At 46.9% G+C, this 15,218-nt stretch overlaps 1 protein-coding gene across 1 annotated transcript; it reads left to right on the top strand.

Moving 5' to 3' along the window:
- The first annotated feature begins 851 nt into the window (after positions 1–851).
- On the top strand, positions 852–14,693 carry LOC142590239 (uncharacterized). Its single transcript, XM_075702166.1, has 2 exons — positions 852–1,645; positions 12,178–14,693. Exons 1-2 carry the CDS (start codon positions 1,230–1,232, stop codon positions 13,436–13,438), a joined length of 1,677 nt encoding a protein of 558 aa, XP_075558281.1. The 5' UTR covers positions 852–1,229; the 3' UTR covers positions 13,439–14,693.
- The last annotated feature ends 525 nt before the right edge of the window (positions 14,694–15,218 follow it).

Raw genomic sequence — 15,218 nt, 5'->3', positions numbered from 1 at the left:
TAAGAATGCTACATTTACTGCATGAAACAAATCAGCCGAAATACGTATTAATAAGCTTAATATATAATTCCATGAGGGTTACAGTGAACTATAGAGGTATTACAGAACAGTTTTGAACTTCTTAGGGTTCTTTAACGTGCGTTGAAGTGCACGGGCTTACTTCAAATCGACCACCATTCGAGTGCGACTCTAGCGGTAAGAAATTGCACTGGCGACCTTACGTGCAGCAAACAGGGTGGCGTAATCATTGAAGTACAGTGACGAATCTTAAGCGAGAAAGCAAGACATAGGCAACTTCAATGACGTAAACTGGCGGCCCGCGGCTAGGTGAGAAGGATATAAAAGAAACCCCAAATTTCACCAGTACGGCCAAAACATTTAAATTAAATATCATTTTTCGCACTGAGACTCGCTTTTAGATCATTTTGGAATCTCTGTCTTATAGATAACTGTGACAAAGCTCGCCCAGCCGTGTTAATTATACTGAGCGCAACAATGAATAACTAGTAGCTTCCAGAATCTGCAGCACCTTAGGCGAAAGGTGCATTTTTTTTCTGGGAGATCTCCGCTGCAACATAAGGACTGCATGGTGCGGCGCCAACGGACGACTGGCCAATGCATTGACTGCTACGGCAGACGGGCGTGCCGCTCCCTGCAATGAACGGCAGGAGCGGAAATGGCGCTGCAGTCGCACTGGCTGGCTCCCTCCTCTCCCGATAGAGGGATGGGAGGAGTAAAAAAGGTGAATAGCAGACGACGCTAAACGGCGGGATCGGGAGCTCCGCCGAGTTTCGCTCCGAGGGCAGCATCTGTGCCAGTCGTCGCGCCAGCCTGCGCAGAGGATGGTCTTGGACGCTCCTTCTGAGGCGGTGATGCGCTGTGTAAAACGCGCTGTTACGCGTACGGCGTAGGGAAAAAAAGATAAGGCTGAGAAAATGTACTCGTCGGTGAAGAGCGTCAGAAAACGCAGGATTATCAAGCGCTCGTCTCGAACGAGGCTAGAAACGTGAACATAGAGTTGATGCGGTTGCGGTCGGGCCTATCGAGGCGAGGGAGTTTGACGACACGGAAGCAGTGCCTCGCAGCGTCCAGCGTTACTAGTGACCAAAAATCATGACAATCCTGGGACCCGAAAGAACAACGCAAACCTCTGAAGCCTCTTCTGCACGGATGGAAATGACAACGTGATTAAATTTCATTTGGAGAAAACTTTCGTTACTGAAACTGAGATGCCGGTGACACGGGTATGTGGCGGACAGTGGTGTCGTCTGCTCTGCTGCTGTCTAGTGCTCGCTCTCGGAACTGGTGCAGCTTCTTCACTAGCGATGATACGAAAGCAGACGACGATGAACGACAGAGCAGACGATGTCGACGGCACTGACGTCGCGGCGTCGAGCTACGAAACGGCGGCCGAAGATCCTGATGGTCACCGTCAGAATGGCGAGAAAATAAACAGACAAGAGGACCGAAGCAGTGACTTTGAGAAATTGGAGAAACGGCTACCCAGCGCGCTCATTATCGGCGTGAAAAAAGCCGGCACGCGAGCGCTGTTGGAGTTCCTGAGGCTTCACCCCGACGTCAGAGCTACGGGTCCGGAAACCCACTTCTTTGATCGTCACTACAACAAAGGCATAGAGTGGTACAGGTGAGCACATGCTTTGGTATTCCTTGTGCGCGTCGCTGGAGAGTCAGTGTAGTTCAATATGAGCTCGGCATGTGCCTGTGGAAGTTAGTTCAAGCATTATAACACTGCTGTATAACTTCTTGTTCGCCGTGGATTCGGAATAATTTGAGCCAGTGCTACTGAAGCCTACAGTGCCTCGTAAACCGAAAATATGCCGTCTCAGACTGAAAGATGTTCTCCAGAATTTTTCTTATGTCATTTTATTAAATATTAGGGCAGCCAGTTGCCATATCAAATTAATGTCTACATTAAGACAAAAATCGTGAGAACGTCGCAAAACTGAACGCTGGTGCTAATAACAGGCGTCACTTATATGGTATTCATCTGTGGCATTCATCTGGAGTAACCACATGGATAACCAATCGCAGAGGTGTAAACCACGTATACCTGCATTCTCTCACGGATCGTTACTTTACCTCTAAGGTGCATTAAGGGACTACATTCGGAAAGAATGACGTAAGCTGCGAGGAATTATTGGCGGGAAAACATTCGGCGTGAAGTCTAAGTAGCCTGTTCACAATTTCCCATTGCCATTAGTGGAGAATCATGCTTCAGATGCAGTCGTTGCATTCGGAAACATGTACTGCGGCTACATGTCCTAATTCACCCTGACATCTTACATGCTGACGTGGAACAAGATCCAGCATAATTTTGTATCACCTCATGCTCTTTCGGAGGGACACTTCTAAAAGTCGTTCAAGCGTGACACCACGTATGACGACATTCAACAAGCTCGGAAATTGAGTTCATAAGCCTTGCGTCCGCTGATTTTGGTGTAGGCTTTGCAGCGTTCCGTGAACAACGTCAATACAACACTTATTGAAATCTCATACAAATTACACCTACCGAAGCACGCTTATCACGTCCGTGACCAGCCCCTTCTTTACAGGGGCTGGTAATACTAGAGCTAGTATTCAGAAAGAGCTGTGCCATTGCATGATGTCCACGGGGGGTTAATTAAAGAAATGTTAGCCATTAGGAGTATTCTAGAATCATGTGCTCGAAGATATGCAACTGCATACTTATTCGCTAAGATTCTGGGTACCAGCGTGTCATGTTCAAAAGCATGGACGTCATGATGAGGTCATATCTTAATGGCCCTCGGTACTAATGTTTCTATAACCAGTAGGCTCTAAATGACGCTGTTCGAGCTTAAGTTGAAGAGAAATTCTGAAGCGTCAAACAGATCCTAGTAGTGTAGGATCTTAGAAGGCTAACGGATGATCTGCTGTTGAAGAACGCTGACTATCCCCTGGTACGATGTGTTCTTTCTGCCCGGTATCAGTCATTTTTTCATGGCGTCTTTAGACTGGCGCTCACCACATCAATTTGATGATTTAAGCAAGCGCGGAGAGACTGTGCTTCAATAAAAGCCCGCACCTAAATGGCTTTTTTGCACTACTTAACTACCTTACAGGCAAAGCACGCTTTACAGGCAACTGCGATGCGGCATGTTTGCGTTGCATGTGCGTTGGTAAAACGACTACGCCTGTTTTCGATGAAAGCGCAAATAATTATATTCAGGACTGATAATGCTCGAAAAACTTAATGAGCAGGTACAGGGTGATATATTGATAATAGTTACGCCCAAGTGAATGAAGACCTTGAACTAAGGATGAGCAAAGCGATAACATCGAGCTGAGTACGAATCGAGCGTAACCGCTGATGTAGGCTGCTAAAGATTCACAAACAAAAGGCTATAATGCCACATGTGGTAGTAATTATGTAAACTAAACATGGAGTCTTCGAAGACCTAAAACACAGGAGTGCTTTAAATGCGCTGGTGTCACTAGTTTTTGTTGCAAAAGAAATTGTGTGAAAAGTGAAGATGTAAGACGTTTCGACTAGGCGTACAGCAATCATCTTGAATATTTGTTGGCCTTGTCCTCAAATTTCTCTGTCTGACGTTATCGATACTTGCGTGTGAGAAATGCCAACGGTGCTCAATGTTTTCATGTCTTAGATTTGTTAGAGCTTTTCTAATTTTTTTTTTATTCAAGTACGTGCATTTGCAGGAAGTGATATAGTTAGCAGCCGAACCTAGTGCTCAAGATATTGAGCATAGTAAAAGCACGTGAGCGATAAATAACAAAGGTACAGCCGCTAAAGCAAAGCTAAATAGCAGCATTCCTAATGAATTTTAGCTGGATTACATAAGTGACGACAATTTTTGTTTTACCTTGTCTAGTAGGCGAGCTAAATGAAAGACACTTCACAACAATGTAATTGGCGATAGATTTCTACCTAAAGAACCTGCTTTTAAAAAATAGAGGCATTAAATTAAATAAAAAGCAAGGAATTAACTTGAAAGTATTCTGCGACAGGCGTGCTTGTTTTCTGACACATTTTAGGCTTCCCTACAACTTCGTTTGTTCCGTAACAATAAGCTACCATTGGCAACAACATATTTCATCACTAAGACTTGGAGGCTCTCTTCGAATGTTCGCGGTATGCAGCTCAATAAGTTTATCTTACGCAATACGATTAAGAAAGTGATCGGTTAACCATAATGACATGGCATCAGCTCTGACTTCGTTAAACATCAAATCAAAAGTTCATATAATGAGAACTTATTGACCAACTTCTTTTAAGAGCAAACCTTCCAGCTTTGCTTTACCAACGTCGGGAATTCTGGCGCCGGCGAAACAGGAAGCAACTGAAAGATGTTTTTTTTCCTGAGATGCAACAGTAACAAAACCTCACAATTGAGGCAAGAGAGAGAGAGCTAACGGCTTGACCCCATTACCATTTAGTCGCCTAACAAGAAAATGCTTTGAAACTGACGTTAGAGACAAGCTCCATGGCGTGAAACCTCGCTTCTGCCTTCGTGTTACCACACGCGACTCGGGCGATGAAAAAGAAATCACGGCGTCTGAGAATGCCGAGAGGGCAGTGACAGAACGCGTAGAAGCACGAAGCGAACCTAGAGCGCGCGAAATCGGGCTTCTTAAGGCAGTGCGGGCCCTGATTAAGTAGCAGGGAGGCGGGGGGGGGGGGTGCAGGGGAACAAACACGGGGAATCAAATACTCGGCGACGCGGCACTCTACCATGTCGCAATGTCTACCCGTGTTAAGGAACAGCCAAGGAGGCGGAGGTGAGGGGAGGGGGGCGAGGGGAGGGGGGTGGAAGAGGGGAAGGGGCGGTAATCAAAAGGTGCGTTGCGTGCGGCGACCGTCAGCTTGGGAGGCGATTAATAAACAGTAAATGACACGCATTAGAGGGGAGAGCACGACAGGTCGTAAGCGGAACGGGAAGTCAGCCAGCATGTCTGGCTGGATGACATTCGCCACCGCCGCCACCCCGTTTCTTTCTATTGTACTCCTTGTGGTGATATTGTTAGGGGTATTTTTTTCTTCTTTTTTCTCTTTATTTTTTGTTTTGTACTTTCATTGACCTGCGCCGTCTCCTCTATTTGCTTCTCTTTTTTCAGCCCCTACAGGCAGTCATTTAGCCGAGCCATTTACGAGAAGCGCAATGCTCCAGTGTGTGATGAAGCGTTCAAAGATTACTGTCCCCCCTTTTATTCCTTTATTTGTGCTTCGGGAGAACTTGGAAGGCCTGTGGGCCACCGATGGGAAAGGAATTATGTGAAATTGTTTTCCCTTGGCCAATAAATGGCAGTTTCTTTTTCTTTTTTTGACATTGTTCCGCGCACGTTTGTTAACCTTAAGCTGTTGCCGGTATAGTTGACGGGAAATAGTGAATACGGAGCAATGAGGACAAGATATCACGCCGTACGCCTTTTCAATTCTTGAATGTTTCTTTTAAAGCACTTATTCATCGAACTTGCTGAACTCAGATTGCATAGCGTACTCGATTCGACTTTGTTTGCCTGTAGTAACGACGCATCGCAGCACCTTACAGGATTTTTATTGGCGGTTGGGTTACGGTCGATTTTTATTCGTTTGAGAGTTGGCAACGTTAAGAATACTACAATGTTTGGCATAGATAAATTGCTGCAGAGATGTCGGTCCGCTTTGCCAAAATGTCTGACTGGCAAATAATTATATGGTATTTCACTTCAATATATCCCCTTATGCGTCAAGGCTTTCTCTTTTGTCGCTGTGCCGACTGCTGCTTTCCATAAGCGCAAGCTAATTTGCCGTTGGCACGATGAGATATGGAGCATGAAAATCATGCGCCCCACCGGATCATGTCCTTAGCTATAGTGTCGTAGAAACTGGATTTGAGTTGCCGAGTCTCTCAATGAACCACACACATTTGTAGAGGGGCTCTGGCTTGAACCTAGCCCCTTTTAACTTCCAGAAACCGTTTATTTGTCTTATTGAGGGGTCTGCCACGTGAAAAACATTTTTTTTTTTACGATTTCTGTTGGCTACCAATAGAGTCCATAAACCCTCGTTGGATTCACAGTGATGCACTGTTGAGCTCCACCAGCACTTACCTCTCATTTACTATCTTGTTGTTTTTGTTTCTGCTGCTCATCCAGGAGGATCTAGCTTTGTACGCAGAAACTACCTATGCAGAGGCCTTCCTCCTTTGACAGTATGCCCGCGCTACGTATGGGAGAGTGGCGCTCTTAAGGCCAATGCTTTCTGTAGCCGATGCGGGAGGGAAATATTACATCGAGGCAGGGCCTTGGGTGTATAAGTTTGTCCAGAAATCACCGTTCCTAATACGACAAAAAATACTTTTGATTTAAAGAAAGGACAGGTACGTACAGTTCTTTCAACAATGAGTGCATCACGAGACAACAGCGGTCGAGGTGCGGGCACGAGCTGTAGATAAACGCGCTTGTGGTCCCTCAGCTCTAGCGGCTGAAAATTAGACAGCGAGATAGATAGAGTTTCGGTCCTTAAACAGAGATGTCCTGATGTTGGAGTGCCGCACACTAACGCAATAACGCATATGCAAAGCTAAGACAGATGCACGCCAGTGGGAAGAAGGGCGCCCTGTTACAGCGTGCCGGTGTTACAAAAATAGTACCGATGAAACTAATATTAGTGACAGAACGAAGAACAAATAAACGCGTCAGCCACGAATAACATACACTTCGGATTGAGTGGGCTTTAATAATAGGAGGGGCGTGCGCTAACAATGCCAGGACGTTTAGTAGGAGTCAGTGAATAATGTATATGAGGGCGGACTTCTAACCTGTTTTGCCCGCCGTTCCTTCGCTCATTCTTTATTCCGTGACGCAATAAATAACAGGCAATAGAAGAGCCATTCGGGAAATTCTTCCCCCCCCCCCACCCACCATTTCTTGCCAGAGGGCGCGGTTGTTCCGCGTGGTTGCGTTGAAAAGAGAAAATCTACAATAAACGGGCTTTGAGAAAGACGTTACGCGACAAGGAAAAGAAAAGAATACACTACAGACGACAATATCAAACTAGTAGGGAAACCCCTATCGTAGGTAACGCCGAAAATGGGCAGAACGAAAAGGAAAAGAAGCTGCAAAGACAGGAAGCATCGCGGGTAAAAGAAAAGTAGGAAGCAAGCAAACGACGTTACATTGCCGCAAGCAGTGGAGGCGGAAACATCGCCGGAAAAAAAATTACAAGCAAGAACATGGGCAGCAGACGAAACAAAGCGAGCAGACGAAAACCGGTCGAGAAGAGGAAACCGGTCGAAAGTAACAAAGCAAAGAAATAAAAACAATATTTATAACACTAATAAAGTAACGGCAAGCCGGCTGTGGCTGAAAAGAAACAAAAGGGGATAAATCATTGCCCCCAAGCGTCGTGTGCGAAGCATTTCGCGTCTTCATGGTCGGGGCCCAGTCCTTGTTTTTTTTTTCTGCCTTTTATTATCAGTATTTTTTACTACAGGCAGCTACTGCAGCGAACCCTCCCCTTCCGTCTTCATCCTTTTCTCCCGCGTTGGAAGAAAAACTAAAGCACAAAGCGATGGATTCACAAACGCGTCTGCAACACGAAACGTGGCACGCCTGGAGGGATGAAGGGAATGAAGGAGGGATTTAGGGAAGGGGTGAGGGCAGGAAGTGTACGGGGGCGTAAAGGAAAGGCATTTTCAGGCACGCCACGGACACGAAACACGGGTTCAAGCAAAAACACGAAGCAAAGAAACAGGGGAGGTGGCCTGTGTGCTGCAATCAATGCAGAGTCACGTTTTCTAATAAAGCTGTTTCCTTGTTTCGGGAACGGAGGCGGGAGGAGCGGGGAGAAGAGGAAAAAAAATAAAGCCGGGAGAAGAGGTTAGGAGGGGCTAGGGCAGAAACACGGCGCTTTCGACAATGACGTCACATATCATCGCCGTTGCATAACGAAAGAATGTCGCAGAAAAAGCTGAAAGAAGATACGTATCGTAGAAAAACGGGACGCAACGTACAAAAATGGCAAGCTGGCAATTGAGTTCTCTTGTGATGCTTGTTACTCTATTCTTAAATTACGCTTCGTCATTTTTTTGCTTGTGTTTTTGTGAATCGGCGTGCGCTTGCCTTTCTCTTTTTTATTCTTTCTTTTTTCTTTCTTTTTATTACTATTTTTTGCAGCTTCTAGCCCGAGCGTCATAATACGGCTTACCGGAGGTCGCCCCCGAACGTAGCCGTGCCGAGACCCAGAAAACAATTCTTCAAGTCGTATCTGAGCGGTGCTGTCTCAGCGTCGTCGGCGTTGCGTTTTTCGACTGTCTGTTTGTTTGTCTGTTTGTTTGTTTGTAGAGCTGCAGTTCATGCTTCAAACAAACAGACGCGCCTTTGCCGTTGTTCAGCCGTTGTTCGTGGACGAAATTATTTTGCGCCGTTGTCGTCGGTCCGCTTGTCGGTATCGTCGCAAATGGTTTCTGGTTCCACGGCTCGTTCGTTGATGCTATATATAGATATCGCAGAAGCAATTTTGGTAGGAACGTCTTCCTTTCTCTTCTTTTCTTTTCTTTTCTTGTCTTGTAAAGTTGACGGCGCGGAAAATTAAAAGTGAAAGCCTATCACAGACCCGTTCGTGGTACAAGCGAGTATCTTGGAAGCGTTGGTTTACAAGTTCTTTAGAATCGAAAGAACAACGACTAGTATTGCCGCAGTGACAGATAGTATAGTTCTGCCATAGAATTCATCGCCTTCACTGTGGTTTACTAAGCCTGCTCTTCTACGCGAGAGTTGAAGGCCAGAGCTGGAGATTAGTTCATGAAATTAGATTCACGTTGTGGTGGTTTCATGACATTGCCTTTATGTACGCCATGGCCGTCGTCGAATATTGCGTTGAAGCAGGCGTCACTCCGATCCCCGGTTAAGCTGAATAAATCTCGAACTAAATAAGAGCCCGCAATATAAGAACTGCTGTCCCTGCTTGTAAAACAAACTAGCGTCTCAGAGTTATGAATGATTTTCGTCTTACACTAACAAAAACCAAATGAAGTGAACGATGTGTGAGAGTAATTTTCGTTTCTTTCTCTTCTTTCACAGTTCAAACATTGGCCCTCGCATTATATTCAAGTTCGTATTATACGTGGTATAATACTGGGTTAGGGATACCAATGACGTGGTAAGCACACTTTTCAAGTGATGACGGTGTGAAAAACCATTGCAAACATGGTCGTGAGGAACATAGGAGAAGCAGGTTTCGAACCTCCCTGGTGCGTACCCAAGAGGTTGAACACTTTTTTTAACACTTCTCGAGCAGAGGACTCATAACCAACCAACAAGGACGGTTTCAAACACGCTTACAATGTCACTGGAAGCTGAACAAAGCATTATGTGTTGCGTTTAGAAGAAATTATAGGCCATTGAGACGGTATGGCAATGCGTCTAAGTTTTGTGGTGGTAAAGGGTGCGCCAAAGTATCTCTCAATTTGTTTCGGCTCCAAGGCCTCTTCGCACTTCGTTTTATCCCAATCAATCCGGTTAACCCGGCTTGCCCACGACAGTCCATGTTACCGTTCGCCACGTATGTTGCACTCTATATATACAGTTCGTTCTCGGCCACCGCAGACACAAAGGTTTCCCATATCGTAGATAGGCGTCGATTCAATTGCAACGGTAACCTTTATTGTTGCCGTTTTCCTAGCAGGCACTTCACGCGTTTTTCCAGGCCGGTTCACTCTAATCGATAGCTGTAAGGATCGCTGACAATCTACTCAAAATAAACAAAAAAACCAACGTCTCCTTAGCCCGAAATGTCAGCCTTGCGGTTAAAAAACGAAAACGAAACCAAAGGAGACAAACAAGTTCTTAAAGGCAGGATATCATTCTCCGTAAACACCCCACTTCCATTGTGTATTACCCTTTTTTCCCCTTTCTTCTTGTTCCTCATTCGCCCTTCCTCTAGGTTTGTTCTCCAGCCTTCGCAGTACCGTCAATCTTTCGCATGCACAAAGTGTTTGTTTGCTACCACTGGCTTGCTTCTTCGCGACTCTCAAAACTTTCCATGCTCCTGACAGCACTCCATGTTCTCAGCCAACTGTCTAACTTTCCTGTTTCTTTTTTTATTATTGTTATTTATCCGCAACGCCACAGCTATTCCATCTAAGCGTTCTCAAGAGGGTGTCAACTTCTTAGCCCGACTGGATGCCTTAAAAAGCCAGGAAGGCCTGGCTTTTCCTTTCTTTTTCTCTCTCTCTCTCTCTCGTCTCGGAGCTTCCTTGCTTCGAGCCTCGCCCATATATCCATCCCGCCTTGTTAGTCGCTGACACTAGTACGTGTGGGACGCGTGCGGCTGGCGTGGCTGGTGGGCGTGCGTCCATAGAAGTGTCGCATTGATCTCCGATGCGGGAGAATCGATAACGGCCGAGCGAGATCGACTCCGCGGGTCGATCCGGCTGCCGATAAAAGGTAGAAGAATGGTTGTTTGAGAAACGAATCGATGCCTCTTTTCTGACAGGGCGGGCTCACGCCAGCCCGGTCCGTCACAGCTTTTAGTCGGCATGCGCCCGCGTCCCGGCGAAAAAAGTCCCAGCAGTGGCCGAACTCTGAGGTTTCTCCGGCGAGGAACAACGGTGCCTTCGGTTTCGTCTCCGGCAGTTTCGCGTATCACTGCTGGGCACTTGCGAATTAGGTTTTGCCAGAGCACTCTGATTTTATCAAGGGACTCCGGTCTTACCAGGAGGTGATATGGTGTGGTATAGGGAAAAGTTAGGGCACGTCAGAATATGCGAGAAGGATAGAAAACAGATTTTGTTTAAATAGGTTTTTCTAGCAGAGAAGCGGGGAGACAGTGGAGGAGACGCGGTATCGCTCGGCGTCATCATATGATGTGTAAATATGCCACAATATAAAAGTTCAGGCAAAACACTTCGAAACATTCAATTATTGAAGTCTAGAGTGGTACCTTTTCCTGACTGTATACTACTGCTTGGAAAGCGCCGTTTCATGCCTGGCCATCTATGCGATACAAGTGGAAATGCAATGAATTCATTTATGCAGGCGATTATACATTAAAGTTTACTTTCTTAAAACCATGTTTTCTGGAGATTATTACGAGGTATTGCGCCATGCGTTGATTGACAGTTTAATGCATACAGGCGTTATTGGAATCCATTACACGGTGGTGGGAAGATACCCGCACAACAGAGAGCAGGCTCGTTAACTAAAGTTGGAAAGTCGGCGATACCTCTTGGCATGTCGTGCGCCGCCTTTCTGACTTCGTTCTCTGCTGCTCATTTTCACTACGAACCCACGGAAACGGCTTCACAGAGCCTCTCAATGCTCACAATTTCTTGTAAGGCGTTAGACTTCTTGAAACGTTGTCGTATGCAGTACAGCAATTCCGCATCTTTAATTTGCTGTCCATAAGACAATCACGTAGATGGCATACTCTTGTACTGTTACACGCGACATAAAAGTAAAAGCACGGGTGTCGACGAAAAAAATGTCACCGGAGGGCGCTGTCGGCACAGCGGGGGACAAGACTACGCAGGACTAACACTTATTTTCTCTTTTTCTTCTTCTTTGCAGCTGTCATTACTGCCATTCAGATGGTCGCGTTTCCTTTCTCTGTTTCATTTTTTTTCTTTTCTTTTTAGGCAGTACGTTTACTTTATCGTTGCCATGAAGGGAGATAACGTCTTTTATTGAAGCGCTGAGCAGGCGGTTGCATCTCGTTTACTCACGCATGCGCTAGCACCCACGGAATGGTAACGGTGTACCCAAGTCATCGGGCAGCTCTCACGAAAAATTAGGTGAAATAACATACTCTACCATACTCTCATTATTGGCATGCAAGCACTGTATTACGTTTCAGTACCGTCATGTAACGCCAGGCGTGTGTTCTCAATAATAACAATAAACGCACGTGCGCGCCACAAAAGTGCAAGGAATGAATAAAAATAGAGAATACATATATTGCGAGCGAATCTCCGAGGGAGTGGTCACCGCGGCAAAGAACAGCAACGGTGACAAGGAATAACCCATAGTCGAGTCTAGCCTCGTCTCAGCCGCGCCGTAGACGAGTTCCAACGGCACATTCATTGGAACGGCCGAGGTTTACGCTTTCACCTTTATACCGCTTGCGACTGTAGAAATATACAAGCCGATGCATTGTTGACCGCGAAAAACGTTTGCCCTTCGTTTTCCGATGCGCAGGCTCCAGATGCCCTTGACCCTGCAGGAGCAGATCACCATGGAGAAGACGCCGAGCTACTTCGTCACCGAGGAGGTGCCGGCGCGCATTCGAAGTACGCTCCCGCAAGCTCGCCTCCTGGTCGTCGTTAGGGACCCGGTCACCCGGGCGCTCTCCGACTACGCGCAGACTGCCTCTAAGCGCCCCGACACCACGCTCCCCTTCGAAGTCCTGGCGTTCCGCAGGCGCCGAAGGAGAAGAGACGGTGACACCAGTTCAAACATTCGCCACCAGTCGCCTCGCAGAAGGCGAGCCCGGTCTAGAAATGACACCTTCAGTGGCGGAAGAAACGCCACGACTCCTGGATCCAGCAAAATCGTGTTTCCAGCAGCTCCTCGCTATAACAAGCCTGAAGGCGTTAAAGAAAGACTTCTTGGGAGGCTGAATGGCCGCGACAGTTCACAGCGGGGGCACGTAACCGCTGACACGTACCATGGGAAAAACACAGAAGATCGCGAAGTCACTATCAGGAGCAGCGAGGCTACTCGCAACGATGAGCAAAACTACGTGTCATACAAACCGAACGGCACGCCTACACGTGAGTACGCAAGTCTGAATACGACGAAAGACTACAACCGGGTGAGACTCGTTGCCTCTGACTCCCACCAGGAGAACAGTCGTAGCAGTGGGAATGAAATTCCTGACGGCATTGCGTACACCAAAACAAAGAAGAAAGGTGCATCTTCATCATCGAGAGGCCGATGGACTGACGCAGCAAGTGAAGACGAGAAGAGAGCCTACAAAGAAGACACTGACCAGAAGTTCACTGGCAGGGTCTGCGGTCAGGTCAGTTGCAGCGTCAACAGTACGTGCTCGAACGGAAGCAGCGACGTCGACGAGTCGTGGTCCGGCATACGCATCGGCCTCTACGCCAATCACCTCACCCATTGGCTCAGGCACTTCCCGCAATCCCAGATCCACGTGGTCAGCGGCGAGGAGCTCGTCAGGAACCCGGCCCGCGAGATGGCCATGGTCCAGGACTTCCTGGGCCTGCGGCGACTGGTGTCCGAGGACCACTTCTACTTCAACAGAACCAAGGGATTTCCCTGCTTGAAGAAGAGCGAAGGCAGCGGCAGTCCTCATTGTCTCGGCAAGACCAAGGGGCGCACGCACCCCAGGCTAAGCGAAGAGAGCGTCAGGAGGCTGCGGAAGTTTTTTGAGCCGCACAACAGAAAGTTCTACAAACTGGTCGGACGGGACTTTGAGTGGGAGCGCCCGAGGTGAACGTTGAAAATACTAGGTGACGTTTGTTTTGAAAAAAAAGGGGGGGGGGGGGACATTGAGAAGTTCTCAGCGTCTGGCCGCGCGCACTGGCCTTTCTGACTGCCGGCTACGACGAACACCCAGATAGGACTGGCTTCGTTTAGTGGCGCTTCCTGATCTCGCTGTCCCCCCACAAAGTGATGTAATTAATTTGCGAAGAACCGCAATCGCCCTTTATGTTTTGATGTCTTCGGCCTCTCGTAAAGCAACAGCAATGGTACTGTGCAACAACTCAGCTGACAAATTATAATGCTGTGTTAGAGGGTGGGAACGATGCACTCTTTAGAAATAACCAAACATTATGAAACTTTAGACGACACATCGACCCTGCCAACATATCGTACTTTTCTGCGTCAACGTGCAGTGATCAAGCCGTAGGATATGACTTTTTTGTATAACATCAGATAAGGGCTAGGTTTTACTGAGCAATTGAGGCAGAAACAAAAGCCAGTACAACGTATCACTAATCCGCTGATGCGGCACAGCTGAAATACGTAGGCCCAGTGTGTTCATTTAAAGACAGCCCCTGGGGACACGGAGCCCAGCTAACGCTCAAGGACGGCCTGATATGTTTTCAGAACTCCAATCTCGCACTGAGAAGCATTTCGAGTTCAGAATCGCGTACAATTTTGGCTTTGGCTTTCTAAAGAGCAGCTAAGAATGCATATAAAGGTGACAGAATAAATTGAATGGCCAGTATTTCACTTCATGGCAGAATTTCGCGCTGAAGCGACAAGTATTTCCCACTGTAGAGTATAGAGACCCAAGTGTGACTTCAAATAATGACAAGCCCAACAGCAGTCGGCCGTACAATATATTACGCGGAGCAGTTACTGTATGGAGTACGAATTCAGCACCAACTACAGTTGCAGCCCTTGCCAGTAGTCATTCACACTTCAAGGCGATGTTCGTCCCAAATCCTTAACAGCAATATTGACATCTTCGCACTGTTACTTCGGGTGGCACAACGTGGTCGTTTCAAACTGTGTAGTTAGGACAAGTACGTGTATTAGTAGTAGTAGTCAAACCAGACGGTGTTTGTCTTTATTGGTGGGAAATTTAGAACGTGGAGTCGTTGTTCCGCTTCTGCAAGGATAGAAGCGCAGACACGTAGTTGGTCATTCAGTCTGGTCCTCAACCCGTAGAGCTCGGCAATTAGATGAAGCTAGTACACTCCCTGGATTTCTCCGACCTTCTATAGCCCAACTGATATGTCCCAATATCCCCGCTGCAGTGACACAATTTTCGTTTTTTTTTTTCAACAGCCCCACGCTCTCTCTCCTGCTACAACTGAACTAGTGCAGTCGTCATCATCTCGTTGTTACATCAGCATCAGTATTTGTGCGTGCTTTCGGAGGAAGGCACCTTATATAAGTTGTACATAGCCGGTGGCTTATTATAATAATTGAGCGGGTACCAGCGGATAAAAACACAGCTGACGGTGGTACAGGAGTAGATCGAGTAATCAGATTTGGAAATGGTTCTCGCATGAGATGAGCTTGGTTGATGGAGGACAACTCTATCGTGAGCAGCACAAGCAGTGGCGTCACTATAAATATCATTGCCATCAGCAACGCCTTCGCTACCCACAGGGTACTGAAAGGCGAACTTCGACGAAATTTCACTGTGACTAAATTTGTTATACATGAATAGTGTACACCAGTGAACCAATCTCGGCCAAGCCGCAGGACTGATAACAGTATAGTTTTATTGTTAGCAGCGTTTAAGCGGCACCTAAACC

Source organism: Dermacentor variabilis, chromosome 8 (assembly GCF_050947875.1).
Source record: "Dermacentor variabilis isolate Ectoservices chromosome 8, ASM5094787v1, whole genome shotgun sequence".
Lineage (NCBI taxonomy): Eukaryota > Metazoa > Arthropoda > Arachnida > Ixodida > Ixodidae > Dermacentor > Dermacentor variabilis.
The sequence above is the reverse complement of the archived record's forward strand: the minus strand, read 5'-3'. Positions and strand labels throughout refer to the sequence as shown.

Coding starts and splice junctions, on each gene's coding strand:
- LOC142590239 (XM_075702166.1), top strand. CDS start 1,230: ATGCCGGTGACACGGGTATGTGGCGGACAGTGGTGTCGTCTGCTCTGC. Junction 1,646..12,177: donor AAAGGCATAGAGTGGTACAG/GTGAGCACATGC, acceptor TCCGATGCGCAG/GCTCCAGATGCCCTTGACCC.